Consider the following 22,718-nt stretch of genomic DNA (forward strand, 5'->3'; position numbering starts at 1 on the left):
ATTCTCTCTCTCTCTCTCTCTCTCTCTCTCTCTCTCTCTCTCTCTCTCTCTCGGGACCTTAGCCCTGAGCCTCTCAGGGGAAGCAGGCCATGAGGGTGAGAAAACAGACCACCCTCCCCAGACCACTCCCACCTCCCCAAACTGCGTGTTCCCAAAACCGAGGTGAACTTCTGAAGGCAAAGAAAAATGGCGCCGTCCAAAGGAAAGTGCTTTCACGAACTCTGCCTTCCTCTGCGCGGCCTCTTGAAAGTTGAAGGCAGTTTGAGAGGCACAGGAAGCCATCTCCTCGGCTCCCTTTTGCTTGATTGTGTGGCCTCCTGGTGGCACTGGGACCACGGAAGCTTTGAGAGCCACCAGTTAAAAGAGCAGCCGCCTAGTCCACACCCTTGGTGGTTCCAACTCGGTAGACACAGGGTGTGGCCCCAGAATCTGCTTTTTCGGCAAACACCTCATTTGATTCTCAGGCAGACCATCCCTTGAGAAACTTTCCATTTGGCTGTGGGGCTCCTGGACTTAGTCTGAAGAGTTCAAATGTGAGTTCTGGGTTCCGGGAGGCAGAGCCATGCAGGAATTTCAACATATTTTAGTATTTCGGTTAGAGACCACTTGCCCCCAGCAGGCCCCCATCTCAGGCCCCAAAACATGGTGTCTCCCAGAAGCCCCCATCTCCATTCTGAATTGAACTGCATTCCATTAGAGGCTGAACTGCCCTTCACGACTGTATCGAACTAACACACAAGCTCTACCTTAATGCTAGGGGTACACCTAGGGCTTTCAATAAGGGGACCAATGATTTTATCTGAAAAAGAATGGTCTGGCTGCAAGATGGAGTATTTGATAGGAGGGGGCCAGGGCCAGGGCCAGGAAGGGCCATTAGGAGGGTACCATGGTGGTCCAGATGAGATGGCTTGGTCTGATGGGTGACAATGGGGATTCTAGCTGTCGTTGGCTATGGGCATATGTAGGAAGAAGAAATGGGGCTTGGTCATGACTTGAATGTGCACCATGGGTTGGGGGGCAGAGATTGAGACTGAGTGTTGAGGGAGAGTATAGTGGTGATTGGCTGTTGCGCCCAGCTTTGCCATAAAACTGAGCCACCCAGGTGCCCCAGTGACGCTGATTTCAAAGGTCTGACCTCCAGATCTTAAAATTGTGTTGTTTTAAGCCACTAAGTTTTCGGTAAGTTGCTACAGCGGCAATGGGAAGCTCAGACCCACACCAACTACCCCTCATCCTTTTCAAGAGACAACAAAGAACAGATTTCAAATGAAAGAATGAGGGGCGCCTGGGTGGCTCAGTTGGTTAAGCGTCTGACTTCGACTCAGGTCATGATCTCACGGTTCATGGGGATCGTAGCCCCACGTCGGGCTCTGTGCTGACAGCTAGCTCAGAGCCTGGAGCCTGTTTCAGGTTCTGTTTCTCCCTCTCTCTTTGACCCTCCTCTGCTCACACTGTCTCTCTCTCTCCCTCTCTCTCTCAGGAATAAATAAAACATTAAAATTTTTTTTTAAAAACGAATGAATGAATTGTATATAACAACACATGGATATATAATAAATGAATAACCTATATAATGCCCATTTCCAGGCCACAGTCATTGAAATGAGGGACCGTGTAGAATGCTTAGCAACCTTTTATAAATACCTTTCCTAGTTAGAACTCTTCAGGCCGGAACTACATTTCCCAGGATCTCTTGCAGCTAGGACACAAACATGGGACCCGGGCACCACCAATCAGACGCACCTTTGTGAGACAAACCCCTGGAGGAATTCTTTACCGGTGCAGGGGAGCAATTGCTGAGCTCTGGGGCAGAGGGCAGCAGGAGCCGGTCCGGAAGGGGCCGTCCCCTCTCTCTTGGTGTCTGAAGAGCCAACGGGGCCCCTGCACTCGGCAGCAGTGGGAAGATGATGGGGGTGGGGGGGGCGGGTCCAGGCTGGGGGGCCTGCAAGCCTGATTTTCTGGGCTTCCCGGAGAAGCTGTAAGCCCCACCGCATCCTTCAGTACATCAACTTGCCGCATGACCTTCCCGTGTGGACTTTTTTCTCTGCACCTAAGAGCTCTGCTTGCCACACCGCGTCTTGGCATGGCAGTGAGGAGCCCCCCACCCCCACCCCCGACCCGTTTTAGCCGCCGGAAGGGGAAGCTTTGGGCTTTCCCAGCCAGAATCGCGCAGTGAGGCTGGGAGACGGAGCTCATCTAACCCCAGCTGCAGAGGCCACGGCAGCCACGGAGCAGCTGGGTCTCTGTGTGAGGGGAGGGGCCGTGGAGAGAGACCGGGGCGGGACAACGAGCCAGGAAAGCTCCCAGTGGGTTTCTGTGGGCTGCAGAAGGGGCCCTCTGGGCCAGGCGTGGGTCACTGACATGTTTATTCAGATACTGGGTCGGGGAGCTGCTGGAAGCATCTTTTGGAGTCACTCCCCCCACCCCACCCCCACCGCCTGGGGGTAGTGAGTCCCCATTTCCGGTCTGGGGAGCGTGCCTGAAGTGTTCCCAACTTTGCCGGGGAAGAGACCCTGGATGAGACCGCCGGATGTGAGCGGAGCCTCTACACACACCGCTTCCAGGAGCTCGTGGTCGGGGGACGCTGTCAAGGGTGTGACAGATGTGCCTTCTCCCGAGGAAGAGGCCATCTCCCTCTGGAGTCTTGTCAGGATTAGTCCTTGATGTTCCGAAGTCACTGACAGTTGATAATCACTTTGGAAACCCGAGATATTGGGAAGAGTGTCTTCGTGAAGGAGATTTTACACTGTGCCTTCACTCCGAAGAATGTTCTAGAAAAAAAGAGCATTGGCCAGAAAATTAAATGTTATATAGAGTCTTTGAGAGTAAAAAGCATTTAAAGATGCAGTTGTACGGGGGCACCTGGGTGGCTCGGTTGAGCATCTGACTTCCCCTCAGGTCATGATCTCAGGGTCGGTGAGTTTGAGCCCCACATCGGCTCACTGCTGTCGCACAGAGCCCACTTCAGTCCTCTGTCTTCCTCTCTCTGCCTCTCCCCTGCTCACGTTCTCTCTCAAAAAATAAATGAAAACAATAAAAAAAAAAAAGAGAGAGAGAGGAGGTTGAGGAGAAGTTTTTGATTATGATTGCCTAAATCTACCCTTACACATTTTTTTCCTTTGGCCAGAGGCCAAAACATCCTAATCCAAAATCTTTAGAAGGGTAAAAGTGAAGACCTTGCCAATAATGAATAATTTGATAATAATGAATCTAGGTGCATGATCAGAATTTTTCCAATATTCCTTCAGCAGAATAATTTCCCAAGAAACGAATTTTGACATTTGTGTTTTAATTGGAGGGTGGGGGTACATGAGGACATTAACTGATGAGCAAATTAGGCTTAGGGGAAAACCAGTCCCTCGAAGGGAGCCCAGCTCGAATGACGTCTTGGGCACATCCTGCCTTCCTTAAAGACGTGTATGCCTTATTCATTACACTAGGAAGTTGAGCCCCAGAGAGGGTTTGGTCCGGGCCTGACCCTACAAGTTAGAAGTTCAAGTGGAATTCTGATAGTGACTAAGATTACTGCCCATTGCAATACAAAACTCAGCGGTCCATGGAAAATTGTGCTTTGCTGATATGGCTGCGAGAAATTACAATCGTGGCAGATGTGGATACAGTGAGTTCTACCTGAACAATAGCTTCTATTTAACACTTGTTTGCCCAAGTGCATGTTCATTTAAAGAGTCTTAATTTTTTTTTAATATTTTTTTATTTATTTCTAGGAGAGAGAGACAGCATGATCAGGGGAGGGTCGAGAGAGAGGGAGTCACAGACTGAAACAGGCTTCAGGCTCTGAGCTAGCTGTCAGCACAGAGCCCGACGCGGGGCTCGAACCCATGAACCGCGAGATCATGACCTAAGCGAAAGTCGGACGCTTAACCGACAGCCACCCAGGCACCCCTCATTTAAAGAGTCTTTAAAGAAGGTCCCCAGCTCTGCTTGGTATACGGAGTGAACACAGAAGACCCAGGGCCACCCTTCCCAACCAGGAGTGGGTGATGACCCTTTGTTCCCACAACCACCCAACTCACCCACGAGAGAAGATTCTTCCCATTCTTCTTCAAGTCCATTACTTTTCTGATGGGCATTCTTGGCCAGCCTCCGGACCCCTCAGAAAGAACTCCACGCTGTTCCCTCTTGCTCACCTAAGACACTTTCTTTCCCCAGAGCTGGATGTCACAGCCTGGCAGTCCTTGGCTCTGTCCCTATGTGCCCACGTGACCTCCGTTCGGCAGCAAAACAACACACCCATCTGCCCACCTACCCCCCGAGGCCTACAAGACAATGCTTCTTGACACTTAGACCCCAAATAACGTGCACCCTTTACTCAGATCACCTGCCGTGCAGGACAGGATCCCGTCTCTCCCCAAGATCTTTGAAGTCCCCGGAGCGCGCTAGGCAAAGGTCACCTGTTAGTTTTCTCCACTGGGGCCACCAGTTTCATGCCAAGATGGTCTAACAGGAAGCAATCTGCACATGTTGTTTGTTTCTGCTTCGAGGTGACCCCAGCCCTTCCTGCACCCCAGGAAGCGGGATGTAGTTACTCTCCAATAATCTATAAAATACCAAGAATCACCTACTCAACATTTTGCAAAGGATAGTGAGTGTTTTCAAGTACAATAGCCTCAGGGGGACATGGTAACGTATCCTGCTTTGGAAAGGACGAAAACATCCCGTTTAGCCCTGTGCTTCCTTTCCCTCCCCGAAGGAATTTGCTATTGTTTGTAAATAGAGGATACTTCTAGAATCAGCTTTATTCAACTGAGTTTCCCACTTGGCCTTTCTGATCATTCTTAGCGGGTTGGCTTTGATTTTTCTTTTTTTTTTTTTTTTTTCCAACCACGTCTATTGAGGTACAATTTACGTACAACTAAATGCACCTGTTTTTAAGTAGCCGGTTCAAGGAGTCTGGGCAAATGTATATATCCATGTAACCCCAGGCACACACGTGAGACCTAGAATATTTTCCGTCACCCCAAAGGTTTCCTCACGCCCTTCTGCTGTCTGTCTCCCTCACCACCCCTAGCTCAAGGAAGCCACTGATGTGCTTTCTGTCACCATCGACTCCTTTTGAAGGGCTTTGATTTTAACGAGACTACACTGTAGTCAAAAAAGTGGAGTTTCTATGCGTTCTGCTTGAGACATGGTAAGGGGACCATGCCGCCCAGTGTCACATTGGAAACATTCGCATGTTACAGTATAACATGTGCCCCTTGGCTGACTTCCTTTCTTTCACTAGTGCGGTAAGTTGTTTTCAAAGATGGTGCCAACAATCCATCCAGCCCCTGACCACACGCCACCCCTCCCCTCTAGAGGTGGGACCCATGTTCCCCGCCCCCCCCCAAACCAAGAGTGTCTCTGTAATTTGATTGGACCGGGAGAATATGGAGGAAGTGATGTGCTCTGTGAGTCTAGGCCCAGGCCTTACGAGGCCAAATAGTGTCTGTCTGCTTCTGCCCTCCTGGGGATTCAGCCACAGGTACAAGCTCAGGCCATACTGTTGGATGACAAGAGTCTGCTCGGACAGGGACTGCCCTGCCGCCAGCAGTGAGTGAGTGAGTGACCTCCACTAGCTCACCCCGGAGTGGAAGAGCTGCCCAGCTGAGCCCAGCCAGGCCCCAGAATCATGAGCAACAATAAATCTTTACCTGAATGATAAATCCCGATCGCTTCAGCTATACATGTTGGAAAGGAGTGCCCTTATGAACACACGTTCGAGGCCTGGCATGGTCGCCAGCGTGCCGTAACTACTCACAAAAGCGTTAGTGTCTCCTGAGCTACCTGGGTATTTCAGGCCCATTAGGATCAGGGAAGCTGATGGCGCGGCCCGTCCACTCGGAGACTCGCTGGGGCATCACGCACACGCTCGGGACCAGAGGGAGCTGTGGGACGGTTCATCTGGACATGAGCTATCAGGGCTGGTGAGCCCTCGGCCTTGGCCTACCATGAAACTGAAGGGGGGCGGGGGGCGAGCCTCAGATGACCACAGAAGCAGATCCCTTGCCCTTTTTTCCCTGCAAGACCCAATCACCTTCAGCCAGATCTCCAGGTTATAGAAAAAAGATCTTCTCTGGCTGTAACTCATTTGGATGGGGGGGTGGAGGGGTTCCCTAGGGGATGTATGTATGTAAATCATCGCTCCGAATGTTTGACTAACCAGTGGTTTGGGGCCAGTGTTTCCTGATAAATACAGGCAGTCAGCTGCCGGGAGAGGCTGTTTTGAATGGGATATGGCGAGCCAGTGGCGAAACTACTCCCTCGGCACCTGTTTCACCTGAAGCGTCTCCCCTCGTGGCAAGCCCCAGAAGGGGACAGTCGGGGGACAGGAGGGGTTTCCGGTTTGGGCCGGAACGATACCTCTCCCTCCTTCTAGCTCAGGGTCGCAGCGCTTACAGTAGTCTGAGCACGACTTCTGGGTGCGCACATGCCCTATGCCCCATGCACAGAGGCGGTTGTCACAGTGTCACCTCCCAGGAAGCAGAGGAGGGGAAAGAGGTGGGGATGCAGCAATCCCGGGAGTCTTACAGCAAGAAGGGCCGTGGATGAGTGAGTGTCAAAGACAAGAAAGGGCAAGGCCCAGGTCAACAGTGATTGTGGGAGCAGCACAAAGAAGGGGGCCGGTCAAGAGGTCAGAGTTTTCATTTTCTAAATGGGTTTGCATCGTCTGGAGAAATCCAAAGGACTTGACCTTCCGCCCCTGCTGGATGTTTTTGTTCTGTGCAAGCGTTTAGACGTGCCTGAAGTGCCGCACAAACGGAGGGTGGGGCGGCCGGGGAGCTCTGTCTGTAACTGGGAGACGGCCACACCCTCTGGCATCTGACAGAGTAGGAAAAAGGCCCCAGGGTGTCCTGTGCTGGGGACGCCAGGTGACCGTAGGGAGTCGGTGCCAGCCAGGAGATCCCAGCAGGGCTGATGGGAAGTGTGCAAGCTCGGCCGGTTTTCCTGCCGAGATGGAGCGGCAGGCTGAGTCACTCTTCCCTCTGCTGGGGAGCTCGGTCACCAATTTTCTGCTCGGTCGTGAGAGCCCTCCGTTTCCCTCTCCTTGGTGCGTCTGCCTTCTCTAGGACAGCAAACTGATCCCAGCGAGAATCGAGAACATTCTTCCCATGATAGACTTTCCTCCGCGCACATAGTGTCTAAGAAAAATGGTCAAGTAACAAACCAACACCCCTCCCCCACCTCTAAATAAGAATGAACCACTCAGCAAAACCGAGAATTTCTAAAACAAAACAACAATTTCTAAAACAAAACAAGGGGGTTGGGGGGGCGTGGGAGGAGGATAAGCTAGCCTCGAGGCCGCGGATAGAGCAACTGTCCGGCTCCCATTGCCTTTATTGGCCGAAAAATACTGATATTTACAAAACATAGATCCTCAAACATTTCAAAAGTGTTTCATTATTAACATCCAATTCGTAGGCTGTTCCACACCTTTTTTGGGAACAAAATGAGGCGAGGATGATGATGGTGGCGGCGGGTTTCAATGGATTCTTACAAGTACTTCCACACACATTATTCCTTGGGTCTGTCGACAGCCCATTCAACAGGTCAGAGGCAGCTGCCTTCCTGGATTTGTCTGAATCTGTAGTGCAGGGTTGTGGCGTTTATCATGTCAAGGTGGTGGTGGGGTGGGTATGTGTGGCTTGGCGTGCGGGTGACCTGAAGGCTTTCCTTGACGTGTTAGGGACAGCGTTGGAATCTCCGGCTCACGTAGGAACACGCCCACATTGGCTGGGGACATTCTTCCAGCCAAGATGAGGGTGAAATTTACTTTTGAGCTCTCTTGGTCACAAGCTACAGAAATCTGTTTGAATTGGCTCAGGTGAAAAGGAGACATTGACAGCAGGATATATTGGTCTCAAGGAAGCCCAGGGCAAGACGGACAAGCAGATTAGTCAACAAATGCATTTGGAGGTTCACTTTATTTCATACACCAAAGTAAGGTCCATATAAATTAATGGGTAAACATCTTTTATTAAAAAAATAATTTTAAGTGTATTTATTTATCTATGAGAGAGAGACAGAGAGAGTGGGGAAGGGGCCAAGAGAGAGGGAGAGAATCCCAAACAGGCTCCACACTGTCAGCATGGAGCCCTTTGCGGGGCTCGAACTCACCAACTGTGAATTTGTGACCTGAGCCTAAACCAAGAGTCGGACACCTCCCGACTGAGCCATCTAAGTGCCCCAAGGGTAAACATTTTTTAAAGTAATTTTTTAAAGTATACCACAGACACTAAAATAAAATATAATTTAAATCTTTTAAATATTTATTTATTTTTGAGAGACAGACTGTGAGCAGAGAGAGGGAGACAGAATCCAAAGCAGGTTCCAGGCTCTGAGCTGTTGGCACGGAGCCCAACACGGGGCTCGAAGCCAAGAACCGTGAGATCATGACCTGAGCTGAAGTCGGATGCTTAACCAACTGAGCCACCCAGGCACCGCTAATTTAATATTAATGAAGACTTTAATGAAAAGAAGGGAATTACTACTAAGCCCAGAAACCACATGGGAACATCATAAAGAAATGTGGACAAGACTTGGTATTTATTGAGCCTTTATTTTTATAAGTCTCTATTTTTAAGCACTTTATCCACATTACTTCACGCATCTTCCATCTTATGAAAATGGTATTGGAGGTGCCTGAGTGGCTCAGTCTGTTAAGCATCGACTCTTGATTTCACCTTACAGGTTGTGAGTTCAAGCCCTGCATCGGGCTCTGCACTGATGGGGTGGAGCCTGCTTGGGATTTTCTCTCCCTGAAAATAAATAAATATACTTTAAAAAATGGTATTATTGTTCTCATTTCTCAAGATGAGTAAACTGAGGCAGAGAAATGTTCAGTAACTTGCTCAAGGTCATGTAGAAAGGGGTAGAGCCCAGCTTTACATCTGGAACTGTGTCCCCAGAGCCAATGCTTGAGTCCTCCGTCTAAGGTTTCCTTGGCACGAACTTAAACAGGCCAGCGGGGGCCAAGTTCATCCACAGAGTCATTCAACTCACACTAAGGAATAGACGCTGCTCCGAGCCCTGGGCATAAAGCACTGAGTCAGCAGACATGGCCCCTGACCTCATGGGGCTTATGCTCTAGACTTCAGAATCCAGAGCAGGTACAGAGCATAGAAAGCAAATTTATAAACCAATAAGAGAATTTCTGATGCTGGCACGTGCAATGAGGAAGAAATTGTAGGGCTATGCAATGAATAGAGACTGGAGGAGGAGGCCTGGCCCAGACTGGGTGGTTGGGGGGTGAGGGACCAGGGGAGGGACCCTGCCTGCTGGATAAGCTTTGTGGCCTCAGGGAACAAGAGAAATCCAGAAAGACTCAGGTTCTGGGCTAGCTAGGGTGGATTGTAGTACCACTTAATAAAATGGGGAAGACCAGAGAAAGTACAGCAGGTTTAGGGGAAAAAGCTGGGGTCCGACTCCGACATGTGAAATCTGAATAGGGCCTCCAAGGGTGCCTTACCGCATCACGAGCATCACAAAGCCTTAATAGCAGATATACTGGCAAGAAAAACCCACTGGCCTTCCAGAAGATGTGCGGACAAAGGGTGGGAAAACACGATTTAGGAAAGGGAAATGCAATCGGTGAACAAACATGGGAAAATATTCGGTCTCACTAGGCGGCCAAGAAATCCAGCTGAAACATCAATGAGGTAGCATTTGAAAAATATGGGGCACCTTAACGGCTCAGCTGGTTAAGTGTCCGACCGGCTCAGGTCATGATCTCACGGTTCATGAGTTCGAGCCCCGCGTCAGGCTCTGTGCTGACAGCTCGGAGCCTGGAGCCTGCTTCGGACTCTGTGTCTCCCTCTCTCTCTGCCCCTCCCCAACTCATGCTCAGTCTGTCTCTTTCTCTCTCTGTCAAAAATAAATAAACATTAAAAAAATTTTTAATACTTTTTTTTTTTTAAGGAGGCTTCACACCCAGCATGGAACCTAACGTGAAGCTTGAACTCAGGACCCTGAGAACAAGACCTGAGCTGAGATCAAGAGTCAGCCCCTTACTCAACTGAGCCACCCAGGTGCCCACCCACAAAAATACTTTTAAGAGCACCCAGCGGGGCCAGGACGACATGAATGCTCGTCATCCATCAATAGTGACATTGTCAAGTGACACGAATATTTTGAAAAGTCATTTGGCAAGAGTCTGAAAAATTCCTGTATCCTTTGACCCTGCTTTTTGCTTTGGGAATTCTATCTTTAGGAAAAGGTACTGGGCGCCCCTGCTGTCTGCCACGGGTGAAAATTCAAACCCACACACAAAGCAGTGGGCGGGAGGGAGATGGTCACGTACATCGTGTAAATCTGCTCCATCCCGGTGCTGGGCGGCCTCCACCTGTGATGGCGGGTTTACTCGGGTTGGGGGTGGGGGAAGTTCCTCCTGGCGGCAAAGTTGAACCCATGGAAGAAGAGGAGGTGGGGAGGCCATAGCCCCCCCTGGGGCCCCCTGCGGGTGACGGGCCTGGTCCCCACAGCCTGGGTGCCCGCGGGAAACTCGTCTGGATGGTGCCCATCCCTCCCCGCCCCCACTCCTCACGGGCTTTGTCTTGGGGACACTTAAAATCCCAAGTGCACTGGCTCAAGGTCATCCCCCCTTCAGGACTCAGAAGCCGTTCAGTTGTGCGGGGCTGGCACACCCTCGGCTGCTGACACGGTTACTAGGCAGTTTCCGAGGCGACCGCTAAAGCCGGCCTGGAATGCGTCCCTGTCTTTAGTTAGCTGGAAATCAGCAGTCTGGGGGTGGGGGGTAATTATGCAGGAGTCAGATGACCTCCCAATGTTTCCACTTAGCGTCCCCCTCCCGGAGAGCCTTGCTGTGAGCACAGCCTCATGACCCCTCAGAGCAGCTCCGGCCAAGGACACTTGAAAAATGGCCCCGGCCAGTAAAACGGACCAGAGTGTGGCCAGAGAGAACCCCGGGGGGGCTCCGAGGGACGCTCCCATCGCACCACAGAAAACTGGGAATCTGGAATCATTTCATGCTCCTTCCCATGACCCCCTGGGAGGCGATCCCGCAGGAGGCGAGGACTGGCGGCTCCGTGGAGGAGTCCGGGGGGAACTGGAGTGACAGTGCACCCGAAAGGCACAGCCAGACAGAACCCCCGGTGGCCACACACCTGCGCCCTTGCCCGGGAGCACCACGTCTGTCTCCCAACGCCGAGGAAGTCTTGGGTCACTGTGTAAGAATCGTCCTGCCATGGATTTTGAATACTCGAACTATCGCGCTGCTCAGTCCCAACCCCCTGCTCCCACACCCAGCACGGGGCAGGCAGCGGGGACCGCTTTAAAGATCCAATGGCTGCTTGACACCCCACTGCCCTCCCCCGCGGTTCTCGCTATGAGGATCTGGCTGTGATTCCAATGCAGATCCGTGGCCCTGACCTTGGGGCCAGCAGGGTCACCTGACCAGTTCGTTGACCAGCGAGCCGTGGCCAGAGCTTCAGCCACACAGGGCTGATCAGATTTCCCTCTTGACCCGGGGTGGCGAGTCCAGAGGGCCAGGAAGATGGGAGCTGGTGGAGGGAAGGCTGTAGAAGGGGCCGAGTGCCTTTGCAGGAAGCACCTGGATCCCAGCCAAGGCGCAGTCAGGGGCGGGAAGAAGAAATCTCCCCAGGAGCCCTCTGCAGTGACTACTGTCCTAAGTCTTCACGACGAGCTTTATCCCAAGGCTCCCAACCAGGGAGATTCCCCAACTAGAGATCCTGTCCCCTAGACAGGCGCGTCGGATCCACAGCGGGGCCCAGGGCACGCGGACCGGGAGCATCCCCGGTGGGTGGCTCTGACTTATTTCCTCAGACACCAGAAGGAGGAAGCCGGTGTTTCCTGTTGTCTTGCTCTTGTTCTCGCTCAGGCACTTGAGGGCCCACCGGGCCTTCTCCAAGACCGAAAGCCCCACCGCCATGCTGACCACTCATCGTGGCCACAGCCGTGTCCCCAGGCTCCTTGTCAGTTACAAAGTACGGCTCTGGCCAGGGAGAGTCGGGGGCATCTGGTCAAGGGGACAGTATGAGGGCCGTGTGGGTTCTGGTCGCCAGGAGTGAAATGTCCTCAGTCTTGGGTTTCCTGAAAATGCATCTCTACCAACTGCAGTAAAGTTCATCCAAGCTTCAACAAAGAACCAAGTTCAGGTTCCTTGAGCTCAACAGCAGCCCAGAAATGTGCGACGGCGGCCCTTTGATGGCTGGGGGTCTGACGCGGCGTGGCCAGCATGTTAGGACGCTGTGGACTTCTCTGGCCCATCTGGTCCTTGCGTGCAGACGCCGTCTAAATGCAGATGCGTGCAGACCAGTCGAAATTGATAACAACTCACCACCAGCTCAGAACCTCTTGTCTCTGGGCCGATAAAGACCCCACAGACTTTAGGATGAAGCATCTCGATTTAAAGCCTTCTGTGCTCACTTTCACCACGGATGTCCCCCCACGTCACAGTGGATGCACCCACAGCGGCAGAACTTCACTGCATTTTCACCCAACCGAGTGGATGCAGGGGGTGGGGGGGCCGGGGGATGCAGGAGGGGACGCCTCTGAATGTCTCAGCATCCCAGGGACCGTCCGACGCGCTGTCCAGACTCTTACGTCTGCCTCAGCGAGCGCTCGGCTCAGCTCCCTCCCGAGCAACTTCGGGGGCTGATGATTCACTGCCCTCCCGCCTCTCCGGGGCCCCTTGCAGCGGGGCATCCAGGGGTCACTGCTGTCCCCTGTCCAGTGTCCTCTGGATGTGGAAAATAAACTGTTTTCTGATGACAGATGGTTCTGGGGTGGAAAATAAAAGCAAGAAAAGAATAATGGCACTAGTTATCCTTACTTTTTTTTTTTCCCCCTTGGGGGACATGTCGTACATAAACCAGAAGGAAGCAAGATTTTGCCATAAATATATCTTCCCAAAATACTCCCACAGTGGCTCTGTTGAGTGGTCAAGGCCTGATCTGGCTGGACTAGTATATACACAGTCAAGGATGAGAAAGAGGGCCCTGAGCTGGGAGGCCCCCACAGTCTCCTTGCCGGCTCTCTGTCTCCTTGCTGGGAGTAATAGGAGGACGTGTGCCCACGGCTGTGTCCCCGGTGCCTAAAACCGTGCCTGTATTTGAACGGATTGGCCATAACGTGACTCAGGAACTGGTAATAAGCACGATACTGACTTCTACGTTCTTTAGTGTTTTTGAAGGACTCGCCCATCGAACCTGCATCCAGCCGTGGAGACACTGGGGTGCCCACTGCCCCGGCCAGCCATGTCTGTTGCCATGGATACCGCCCCCCACCGCCCTCCAGGACCCGTCCAGTCCCCAGCTTAGGGCCGCGTAGTTTGCAGGGCCTGCTGCAAAGTGAACATATGAGGTCTCTTGTTCAACGTGTATCAGGAATTTCAAGGCAGCGACAGCAGAGCATGAACCAGGCGCAGGCCCAGGTCACCCCCAGGTCCTGCCCTGCGGCTCTGCCACCGCGAACGCCTTCATTCCTCCCGTGCTCCTCAGTCTCTCTGGGGCTCTCCTCTCGCTTCGCTCTGCTTCCTGCCCAGCTTCAGAGCTGTCTCGCGACAGCCTTGTCTGCATCCCTGCCCTTCCCCCCGGGGGCTCTGGGCCCATGCTCTGTGCGCAGCCCCCACTAGGCTCCTAGCGCCAGGGATGGGGAGGCTGCTCCGGGAGTCAGACCCAGTTCTCTGTCCGCTCCCGCTTGGAGATAGGTCACTCCTGACTCAGCAGTCAGATTTCAGAGACACGTCTCTGGGGAGTAGTGGGGTAGCACCTGCTGGGCCAGGTGGACCTCATGACTGTCCAGAGCCAGGTACTGGGTGCTGGGTGCTGGATGCTGGGTTCTGGGTACTGGGTGCTGAGTACTGGGTGCTGAATACTAGGTGCTGGGTTCAGGGTGCTAGGCGCTGGGTACTGGGTTCTGGGTGCTGGGCACTGGGTACTGGGTGCTGGGTGCTGAATACTGGGTGCTGGGTTCAGGGTGCTGGGCACTGATGTGTGCCTTCCCTCCTTCCAATACGTGATCGCCAGGACCTTCTGATTTTTAAAAGGAACCAGTAATCCAGTTTTTAATATAAAATTTCTTATTTGAAAGCACTGCATGGGCTGCCCCTTCCACAAACCCTGGTTGACAATTCCGCCCCGCCTGCTTTGTGACCCGCTGCGTGTCACCTTACCTCCTTGGAACCACCAATAGGGGATGAGATTGCACAAAGTCTGAGGCCCCTTCTATGTCAGGATCCTGCATCTCTACCCCGGCTGAAGACAGGCCTGGGGTGAGTCACGTCCCAGGCTCGGGAGTGGGGCGCAGGCCCAGGCTGGGAGGCTCCGGGATGGGGGCCATTTTGGAGAAAGAGCCAGGACAGGAGAGGTGGCCTGGGGCAATTTCGTGGGGCCCAGCCGCTTGCAGGACAAACTGGCCTGCAGGCCATAAGACCCAGCTTTATTTATCTCTGAAGGGACAGCAGCGGCTGCCACCGGGCCATGCCTTCCTTCTCCGCTAACACATATTAATTGGTAGCTTTGCTGTTATTCTGGGTAAAATATTCAAAGTCTAATGTCCTGGGTGAGATAACCAGGTGGACTTTTTGAGTTGCTGGTCCTGGTGGGTGTCCCTAGAGGGGCAGCTCTGTCCCCCAGCTCCCAGTCCCTAAAACCACTGTCCAGGATCTGTCAGTCTTGGACGCCGGGCGGGAATCTGCAATGGTGCCTGGAATCTGGCGCACGAAGAAAGGTGTAGGCGTGGCCCTGCCTGTGGGCGTGGCCCTGCCTGTGGGCGTGGTCCGACCTGTGGGCGTGGCCCGGCCTGCCAGGGAGTCCGGCCTGTGGGCGTGGCCCAGACTACCCCGGAGACCCGCGTGATCTGCGGCTGATTTGCGCGCAGGATGCTCAGAGTCCCACTGGCTCACCTCACCAGGTGCCACCTTCTGCACCTCTCTCTTCCTGAGCTTCCACTTGGCCCCGCCCCCCCCAACTGGGCTCACTTGCTCTGCCCCCTGGGATCAGTGCCATCCCGGAAGTGGGGGGTGATGGGGCCAGTACCTGCACGGCCCCCAGCAAACAGCCCCACAAGCAGGCGGCTGCAGTCCTATCCTCCGCTGTGCGTGGCTTTCACTACTTTGGTTTACCTGCCAGGTTGCCACTAAGTCTACTTTTTTTTTTTTTTTAAGAGAAAAAGAGAGAGTGAAGTGGGGAGGGGCAGAAGGAGAGGGAGAGAGATGATGAGAGTGGAGCCTGACCCTGGGACCTGATGGAACCACCCTAGGGGCCCTGTGGGTGAGACAGAGGCGCCCTGTGACCACGACGCAGATGGGGACCACGGACAGCAGTTAGTCTCGAGAATCAGCTCCCTTAAGGACAATGCTTTAGGATTCCTTCACTTTTTTCAATGTCACCCCAAACGAACAGAGATCTTTTACAAAGGTTTTAATCGCTCTCCTGTCTTGTTAGAAGGCTGCATCGGAATTAACTTCACCTACTTTTTACGACTCAGTTATCGCTTTAGCACTGGCCATGGAAAGCCATCCACAGTTGCCCAGTGGGTCCCAATCTGCTGTGTGTTTTGAAGTCTGGCATCTGCTTTTCCTACCTCTTCTCTGATAATAAAGAAAATGTAGCAACATGGGTAGAATAAAAACTCTTCCTTCCCACGTTTTAGCCTGCAGTGTGTGCCGAACCAGATCATGAAGTCTGGCAGAACTGTTTGTAAAGTAGGTGTCATTAGGACTTGAGTGAGAATCGAAGGGGCTCTGCCGTGAGAGAAATCCAGGGAACTGACAGTAGAAATCGTGTGGCATTTCTACTGGGAAGCTGCCCGTGAGTCCTTTTCTGGCTTGTGCAATCATTCTGCCATTATCTTTTGAGCACCTACTGATCGCCAGCCCTCTTCACCCCACCGCGGCTGCAGGTGAGAACAGGAGAGCCCGTCCCAGCCCGCCCACCCCCAGTTTGCTTACTAGCTGTGACTGTGATCTGAAAGGTGACATTGTTTAGCAGCTAAGTTCCAGGTGGACAAAATGTGGCTGTGCACCTCTGTACGTGGGTCAGAGCCACGCGTTGAGTTCACAGCTGTGTTAGGACACACGAACTGCTCAGACCCCTGGGCTCCCAAATACCTCTGAATCCACCCCAAGTTCCTCCTGCCTCAGGTGTCAACGACGCCATGGAGAGCGGAGGCACTCAGACGTTTGCGGAAAATAGAACCCAGACTTTAAATGCCACCTGTGGCCAAGTACTGGGCAGGTAATTATGAGACAAGATTCAGAAAGAAATTTTCATATTTCCCAGAGTGTTCTCTCCCCCTCCTTCCCTTCCTTTTAGCCGTTAAACAAAATTTACTGAGCACTTACTATAGGCCAGGCCCTTGTCTAAGCATTATGGAAATGAAGTTAAAGAAGACTCACCTCCTATCTTGGAGGACCTGATTGTGCAATAAGTGACTTGAGTATTGTAACTTGGAACGATGAATACTGGGATGGGGATACAGGGACAGCTGGGGACACAGGGGACATGGATGAAATACAGAACGGCAAGAACTGGGGGAGGAAACAGAGCATCAAGGAAGATTTCCTGGAGGACTTCCTGGAGGAGGTGGCAGTGGAACTCAATTTCGAAAGGTGAGTGAAAAATGGGTCTGCCTCTCACCTTGGACATCTAAACACTGAAATGGGTCCCTTAGGTCAGAGGTCCTACCCAAGAAAGATGGGAAGAATAGAGCCTGCTATAGACACGGAGGGTAGAAAGGGTCACAAGACCTTTTAACGATCCCCAGTGTTCATCTCTGTCCTCACTGGGTACCGCTGAGGCCTATTTTAAGGTCATTCTGAGCCAGGTCATTTCCAGGACTGCTAGCCTTTGAGAGGGGCTTTGCCAGAGGACACTGGGTTTATCCATTTATGACCTCGATGCTCCTACAAGTGGGTGTGGCCTGGTAGGTAATCAGGTGGCACTCTTTGTGCACTGAACACAAATTGTACACTCACTGTGTGCCGGGGCCTCCCCAAGGCAGTGGGATCCATGTATGAACAAAGTTTCAGCCCTGAGAAGCTGATAACTTAGCCCCCCAACATACTTTTGCTCACTTNAAAAAAAAAAAAAAAGCCAAGGCTATTAGACGAACTTTTTCCTTCTTCTGCAAAGATTTCTTCTCGAGAACTGCCATAAAGCGTTTCTGCTCACTTGCTCAAGGACCCGGCGTCTTCGTGAACTGTTTTCTTCCTGTGTTGCTTTTGTGAAGAAAAATGAGAGGTGCGCCCCTTTCCTTTCTCCTAATGACGCAGCAGAGAATATTTTCACCCTGACACTTTCCCCCCCCCCGCTTCCTCTCCCCACCTCTTCCCAAACCAATTTGGCATTCTTCCACTTTCCACCTTCAGGATCAAAGGGGGTCTGTGTGATGTGCGAACCGGGTCGTGCCTGGGACTCCCCTCTGTCCCGCTCGCTGTCACATTGCTTCAGCAGTCATGCCTGGGCGCCGTGGGGCCCAATCAAGCAGATCTGACTTTGAACCTGGCCTCCTGCACCTACGACTCACCCTGACCCTGTTTGCTCCTCTGTACCATTGAGCTGAACCACCAAGCCTGTGTTGACTCTTTTAGGGTTGGAAGAGACAGTGGCCCATGTTGTCAGGCACGGGATGGGGGCTGCTGTGAAAATCTCCTAGACAGAAAGGGACACGGGGAATCAGTCCGGCCTCAAGACGATCGGCTGCCAATGCAATCGTTTATCAACCTGCACGGTCCTGGTACCCCTGGCCCACGGCTGTCCCTTCTTCCCACCTCGTCCGCCCTCCCCGGGGAGGTCAAGGTCAGGGACTATCCGGACGGCTTTATGCCATGCGTTCTGCGGAATTCAGGGCTGCCCTAATTTCTTTTCAAATATTCTCAGCAGACGTCTTCCTCAAAATGGCCAAGAAATCTGACGTGTCAGCATCTGTCCAGTGGCGGACGCTGCCCCACATGCTGGGATGGGCACAGTGACCCCACCCCCCCGAGTCCGTATTTCATTTCTGAAGTACAGTCGGTAACGCTGTGACGTCTCCAGGGCCCACATGGCTCGCGTCGCCGTGACACACCGCTCTGCTCGGGGCCGTGGGGGCCTGGGCTGCCCTTTCCCGACCACCTGCCCCGTACACAGCCGCCCACAGGCCGTTTTCTGTGTACGATTTGGATCGATTTCCATACTAATCCTGCAAGGTAGGCTCTCACTTCAACTCTTCCAGATTGCGAGGGGTAGAGACGAATGCTGTTTGCCCCTGGCTGCGGGGCCAGAGATAAAGAAACCCAGGGTCTGCGGTGTTGGACGTCGGGGCCTCGAGGGGAATCGGGGCCACACGGTGGCGGGGGTGCACGTGCTCGGTACCCCTCCCTCCCGGGTGACTCTGCTGTGCCTGCAGCTGTATCTCTTGCCTCTTCCGGCCCCAGACCCTGCACACACCTCTCCCCACCTCCCTGCTACCCTGCAGGTGCCTCACTGCCAAGTCCAGCCGTGGAGGCCCCTCCCACGGATCCTGGGTGCAGCGGCCTCGGCCCTTCTGTGGGGCTGACTGTCCACTTGCACAGACAAGGCGCCCAGACCCAGTCAATGGGGGGGGAGGGTCACACGCAGACCTGGGCAACCCGAGCCCAGGAAGGGCCAGGGGCTGCCGGAGCCGGTGAAAGGTCCTGGGCGGCTGCTACTCAGCACCGTAGCCCGGTCAGCTCATTCAGAGGTGAGACAAGGGCGCCCTGCGAAGAGCCAGTAACAGTGCAGGCAGCTCCGGTGTCCCCAGACCTTTCGCACCTCTTCTTCCTGCTTCCATTCGCCCACGCACACTCGGAAGGAAAGGGGCTTCTCCTGACTTCTGCCGGCTCTCAGCTCCCATCGGACGACCTGAGTGCACCCCTCGAAAGGCCCATCCACCCCAAAACCGCCCCCCCAACTCTGCTTCCCAGCAGTTGGCCAAGACCCGAAGATCCTCCTGCCAGAGTCCCTAAGGAATTAGATGGGGAGAGTCCTGCTGTCCCCAGGAGTCCCCAGGAAACCTGCCATTAGCACGGTGGCCAGATGACCCTTGGGACAGTGTGACCTAAGGCCAGGCCGCGGACACCGTGGCGGAGCTAAGGGAATGGGGGGTAGGCAGGCACGGTGGCCCTGGGAGGCTCCAGGGCACACAGGGCAATGAGGGACAGACGCGCAAGCTGCCACTTTAACCTTCCACCTTGAGCCCCCCGATCTGCACTGACCAGGTTTTGAGCCCCAAACTGCAACCTGGGGGTCAAGTAGGTCATATCTAAGCAGTAAGACTAACGATTCAAAATCAGGGCTGCCCTGGAAAATCCACTACCTCTTGTGGTGTTCAGGTTGGGGGTGTGCGGTTGGGTCAAACTTCATTTGCGAGCTTCAGTTAACCACAGGTGGCTGGGGCCCAGGAAGGAGGTGGCTCTTGCAAAAAAAATAAAAAGGGCCGCCCTGTGAGAGGCACTATCCTCAGAGCAGCGGGCCCCAACTGCTTCTCGGTTCCTGCGACAAGGTGAGTGAGCTCTGAGCTCGTGAAGATCAAGGAAGGAAGGTCCCGCCAGGCGCCTCAAGGGCCCCCTCTGTTCTTCCCATTTTGCAGATGAGAAAATGGAGGACTTTGGAGAGCAAGGACGCTTTCCAAGATCACAGAGTGAATCAGGGGGCTAGACACGGTTAGCCCACGCGTCCCTGTCACTGGAGACTCAATCGGTCAATCCTATCGAGCCCCAACGAGGTGTTGTACCCCGTGCCCAGCACTGAGCGGGCTCCGTGGCAGTTAACAATCGAAAAGCTTAAAACTCCTGCTCAAGGGACATGTGGTCTAGGGGCGCCTGGGAGGCTCAGTCTGTTGAGGGTCCGACTTCACCTCAAGTCATGATCTCGCAGTGTGTGAGTTCGAGTCCCACTTCCGGCTCACTACTGTCAGACCGTCAGTGCACAGCCCGCTTCGGATCCTCTGTCCCCCTCTCTGTGCCCCTCCCCTGCTTGCGCTCTCCCCAAAATAAATATTAGGGGGAAAAAAAGAGATATGTAGTCTACCTGTGGAGATAACACAGGAAAGCAGAGGGGGGACTGAAGCGTCACCTGAGCTCTGCTCTGCAAGCCATGTGCCCTGGGAGGGGTCAGAAGAGCCACCTCTTAAAGCTGGTGTCGTGTGAGCGACATGTGGGTTAGTGGAGAGACCCTGGGAGGTGAGCGTCCCCAGGACCAGGCAAGCTAGACAGAGTAACGTTGAGACAGCCAGCAATAGGGACAGCACTGTTGGGGAACCCTTGGGTACTGATTGCAGGCTGTGGGGGGCGGGGCAGTGGGAGGTGCTCAGGCAGTGGTGGCGGGGGCAGTGGGAGGTGCTCAGGCCGCGGGGGCGGGGGAGTGGNGCGGGGGCGGGGCAGTGGGAGGTGCTCAGGCCGCGGGGGCGGGTAAGTGGGAGGTGCTCAGGCAGTGGGGGCGGGGCAGTGGGAGGTGCTCCAGCAGAGCCTGGTCAGGGAGGGACTGGGAAGAGGGCCTGTCAGCACCCACAGACCTCCCAGGAGCAGTCTGGGAAGGAGTTAGCTGACAACGAGGTTCCCTCACCCCACCCCGGCTGTCATGCACCTGGCAGGGCCACTTGCAGACTCATCCCTGTGCAGGCGTTTGATGAAGGTCTGCAGACCCCCAGCCTGGCCCCAACCCCGCGGAGGGGCAAGAGCGTGTCTACCTCTGCCTTGGAGGCCTCCCTACAAATGATGGCTGAATGAGTGAGTGAGTGAATGAACAACTCATTGACGAGTGGATGGCCCGTGACCACACTGGGCACTTTGATAAAGGGATTTTCTGTTTGCTTCCTGTTTTCCAATCCCCTCTCTCTTGGTGGGCAAAATGATACACTTTTCTCCTCTGATTCCAAAGGTCGATGTTCCTCTAGGGTCTTTCTTCCTTTTTCCTTCCTTCCTTCCTTTCTTTCTTTCTTTCTTTCCTTTCTTTCTTTCTTTCCTTCCTTCCTTTCTCTCTCTCTTTCTCTCTTTCTTTCTTTTTCAGTTTCTGACCATGGAAACAAATAGTCATTACAGGAATTTAAATGATTATTATCATTATTGTTAGAGAAAGAGAGAAAGCAGGGGAGGGGCAGAAGGAGAAAGAGAATCCCAAGCAGGCTACCTGCTGTCAGTAAAGAACCCAACATGGGCTTGGTCCCATGACCCTTGGGTCATGACCTGAGCTGAAGTCAACTGACTTAACCGACTGAGCCACCAAGATGCCCCCACAGGAGTTTTAAAAAGTAGGAAAAGAGGGAGCCCCTGGGGGACTCAGTTAGTTAAGTGTCTGACTTCAGCTCAGGCCATGATCTCACGATTCGTGAGTTTGAGCCCCGCGTCAGGCTCTGTGCTGACAGCTCAGAGCCTGGAGCCTGCTTCGGATTCTGTGTCTCCCTCTCTGACCCTGCCCTGTTCACACTCTTCCTCTCTCTCAAAAATAAAAATAAACACACACACACACACACACACGTAAGTAGGAAAAGAAACCTAAAGAAGCTGGAAAAAAGATCACTCACAACCTCATTGTGAAAAGGGTTCAACACAGCTCGTTGGCACATTTTCTTCAGGGCTCTGGTGTCTCCTGGAGCAGAAGGAGATTTCAAGAGGCTCATTCTCAGGCCTGTGTCCTGCTCTCTGACTTACAGGCTTGGGGCACCTGGATGGCTCAGTCGGACCCACTGAGGACCCACTCCCCCATCCTTGTCCTTCCCACTTGTCCCAGGGCTTTCCGAGGCCTTCCAGAACTCTGGGAGCGCTTTTCATTTCGCTCAAGAGGGGGCATGATGGCACCTCTTTGGGCTTGAGCTTGTCACCTGCAGCCTGGTGGCCAAAAGGTCCCAGTCGGCCAGGGTACAGGGGTCTGGGGCTCTGTTGTTTCTTGCCCTGTTATCCTTTCCCAGCTTGGTCGAGGCCCTTCCTGGACCAGGCCTTGATACTTCCAAACCGCTGAATCAGCCACTGGCATGTCACCAAAGTGAGACAGATTTCTTCAAAACCATTTGCATGAAGTTTCTATAATTTCTGGGTCCTCGGATGCTGCTGGGTCCTTCTGAACTCCCCTGGGAATAGCTCTGGCGCTCCGGAAGCTATAAAAGATGCGAAGGCAGGAATGGAAAGGGGTTTCATCCATGGGCCCAACATATACAACCCGACTTCTTTTTTTTTTCTTTAATGTTTTTATTTATTTTTGAGAGAGTGCAAGGAGTGGAGGGGCAGAGAAAGGGGGACAGAGGATCTGAAGGGGGCTCTGTGCTGACACCAGGGAGCCCAACGCGGGGCTCGAACTCATGAACTGCGAGATCATGACCCGAACCAAAGTCGGATGCTCAACCGACTGAGCCACGAAGGAGCCCCATGACTTGACTTCTACGTAGGATTTTTAGGCCACGTTCAAGCTCCGAGGGGAAGCAATGTGGTTGATTAGTTCTGCCTGCCCTGAGAGTGAGATTCAGGGTCTAGCGGTAGATGCTAACGTGACTGATATTAGTGGAATTCCCATGAGGGAGAAATGAACACAGGCTGGAAGGTCCTGAAGGAAGCTGGACAAAGGCTGAGCAGGGAGGGGAGCAGAGCAGGCTCCAGACCACGGAAAGAATCTGTGGAAGGCACCACCGTGGCCCGTCTCAGGGGAATATGAAGAAAGCAGCGTCACCACAGTACTTATAAAACTTCAGAGCAGGCGTAGCCAGGATTTATTGGGTCCGTTCAATCGCATCTAGATCAGAGTAAAAAT

The 22,718-nt window shown here is 53.3% G+C and overlaps 1 protein-coding gene across 1 annotated transcript in view; it reads left to right on the forward strand.

Moving 5' to 3' along the window:
• The first annotated feature begins 16,481 nt into the window (after nucleotides 1-16,481).
• The window catches only part of ITPKB (inositol-trisphosphate 3-kinase B), a 119,634-nt gene continuing 113,397 nt past the window's right edge, over nucleotides 16,482-22,718 (forward strand). The window contains 1 exon segment of the mRNA XM_077779917.1: nucleotides 16,482-16,588. Coding sequence (XP_077636043.1) covers nucleotides 16,482-16,588 — 107 coding nt within the window.

Source organism: Crocuta crocuta, unplaced genomic scaffold (genome assembly GCF_008692635.1).
Source record: "Crocuta crocuta isolate KB4526 unplaced genomic scaffold, BGI_CrCroc_1.0 scaffold322, whole genome shotgun sequence".
Lineage (NCBI taxonomy): Eukaryota > Metazoa > Chordata > Mammalia > Carnivora > Hyaenidae > Crocuta > Crocuta crocuta.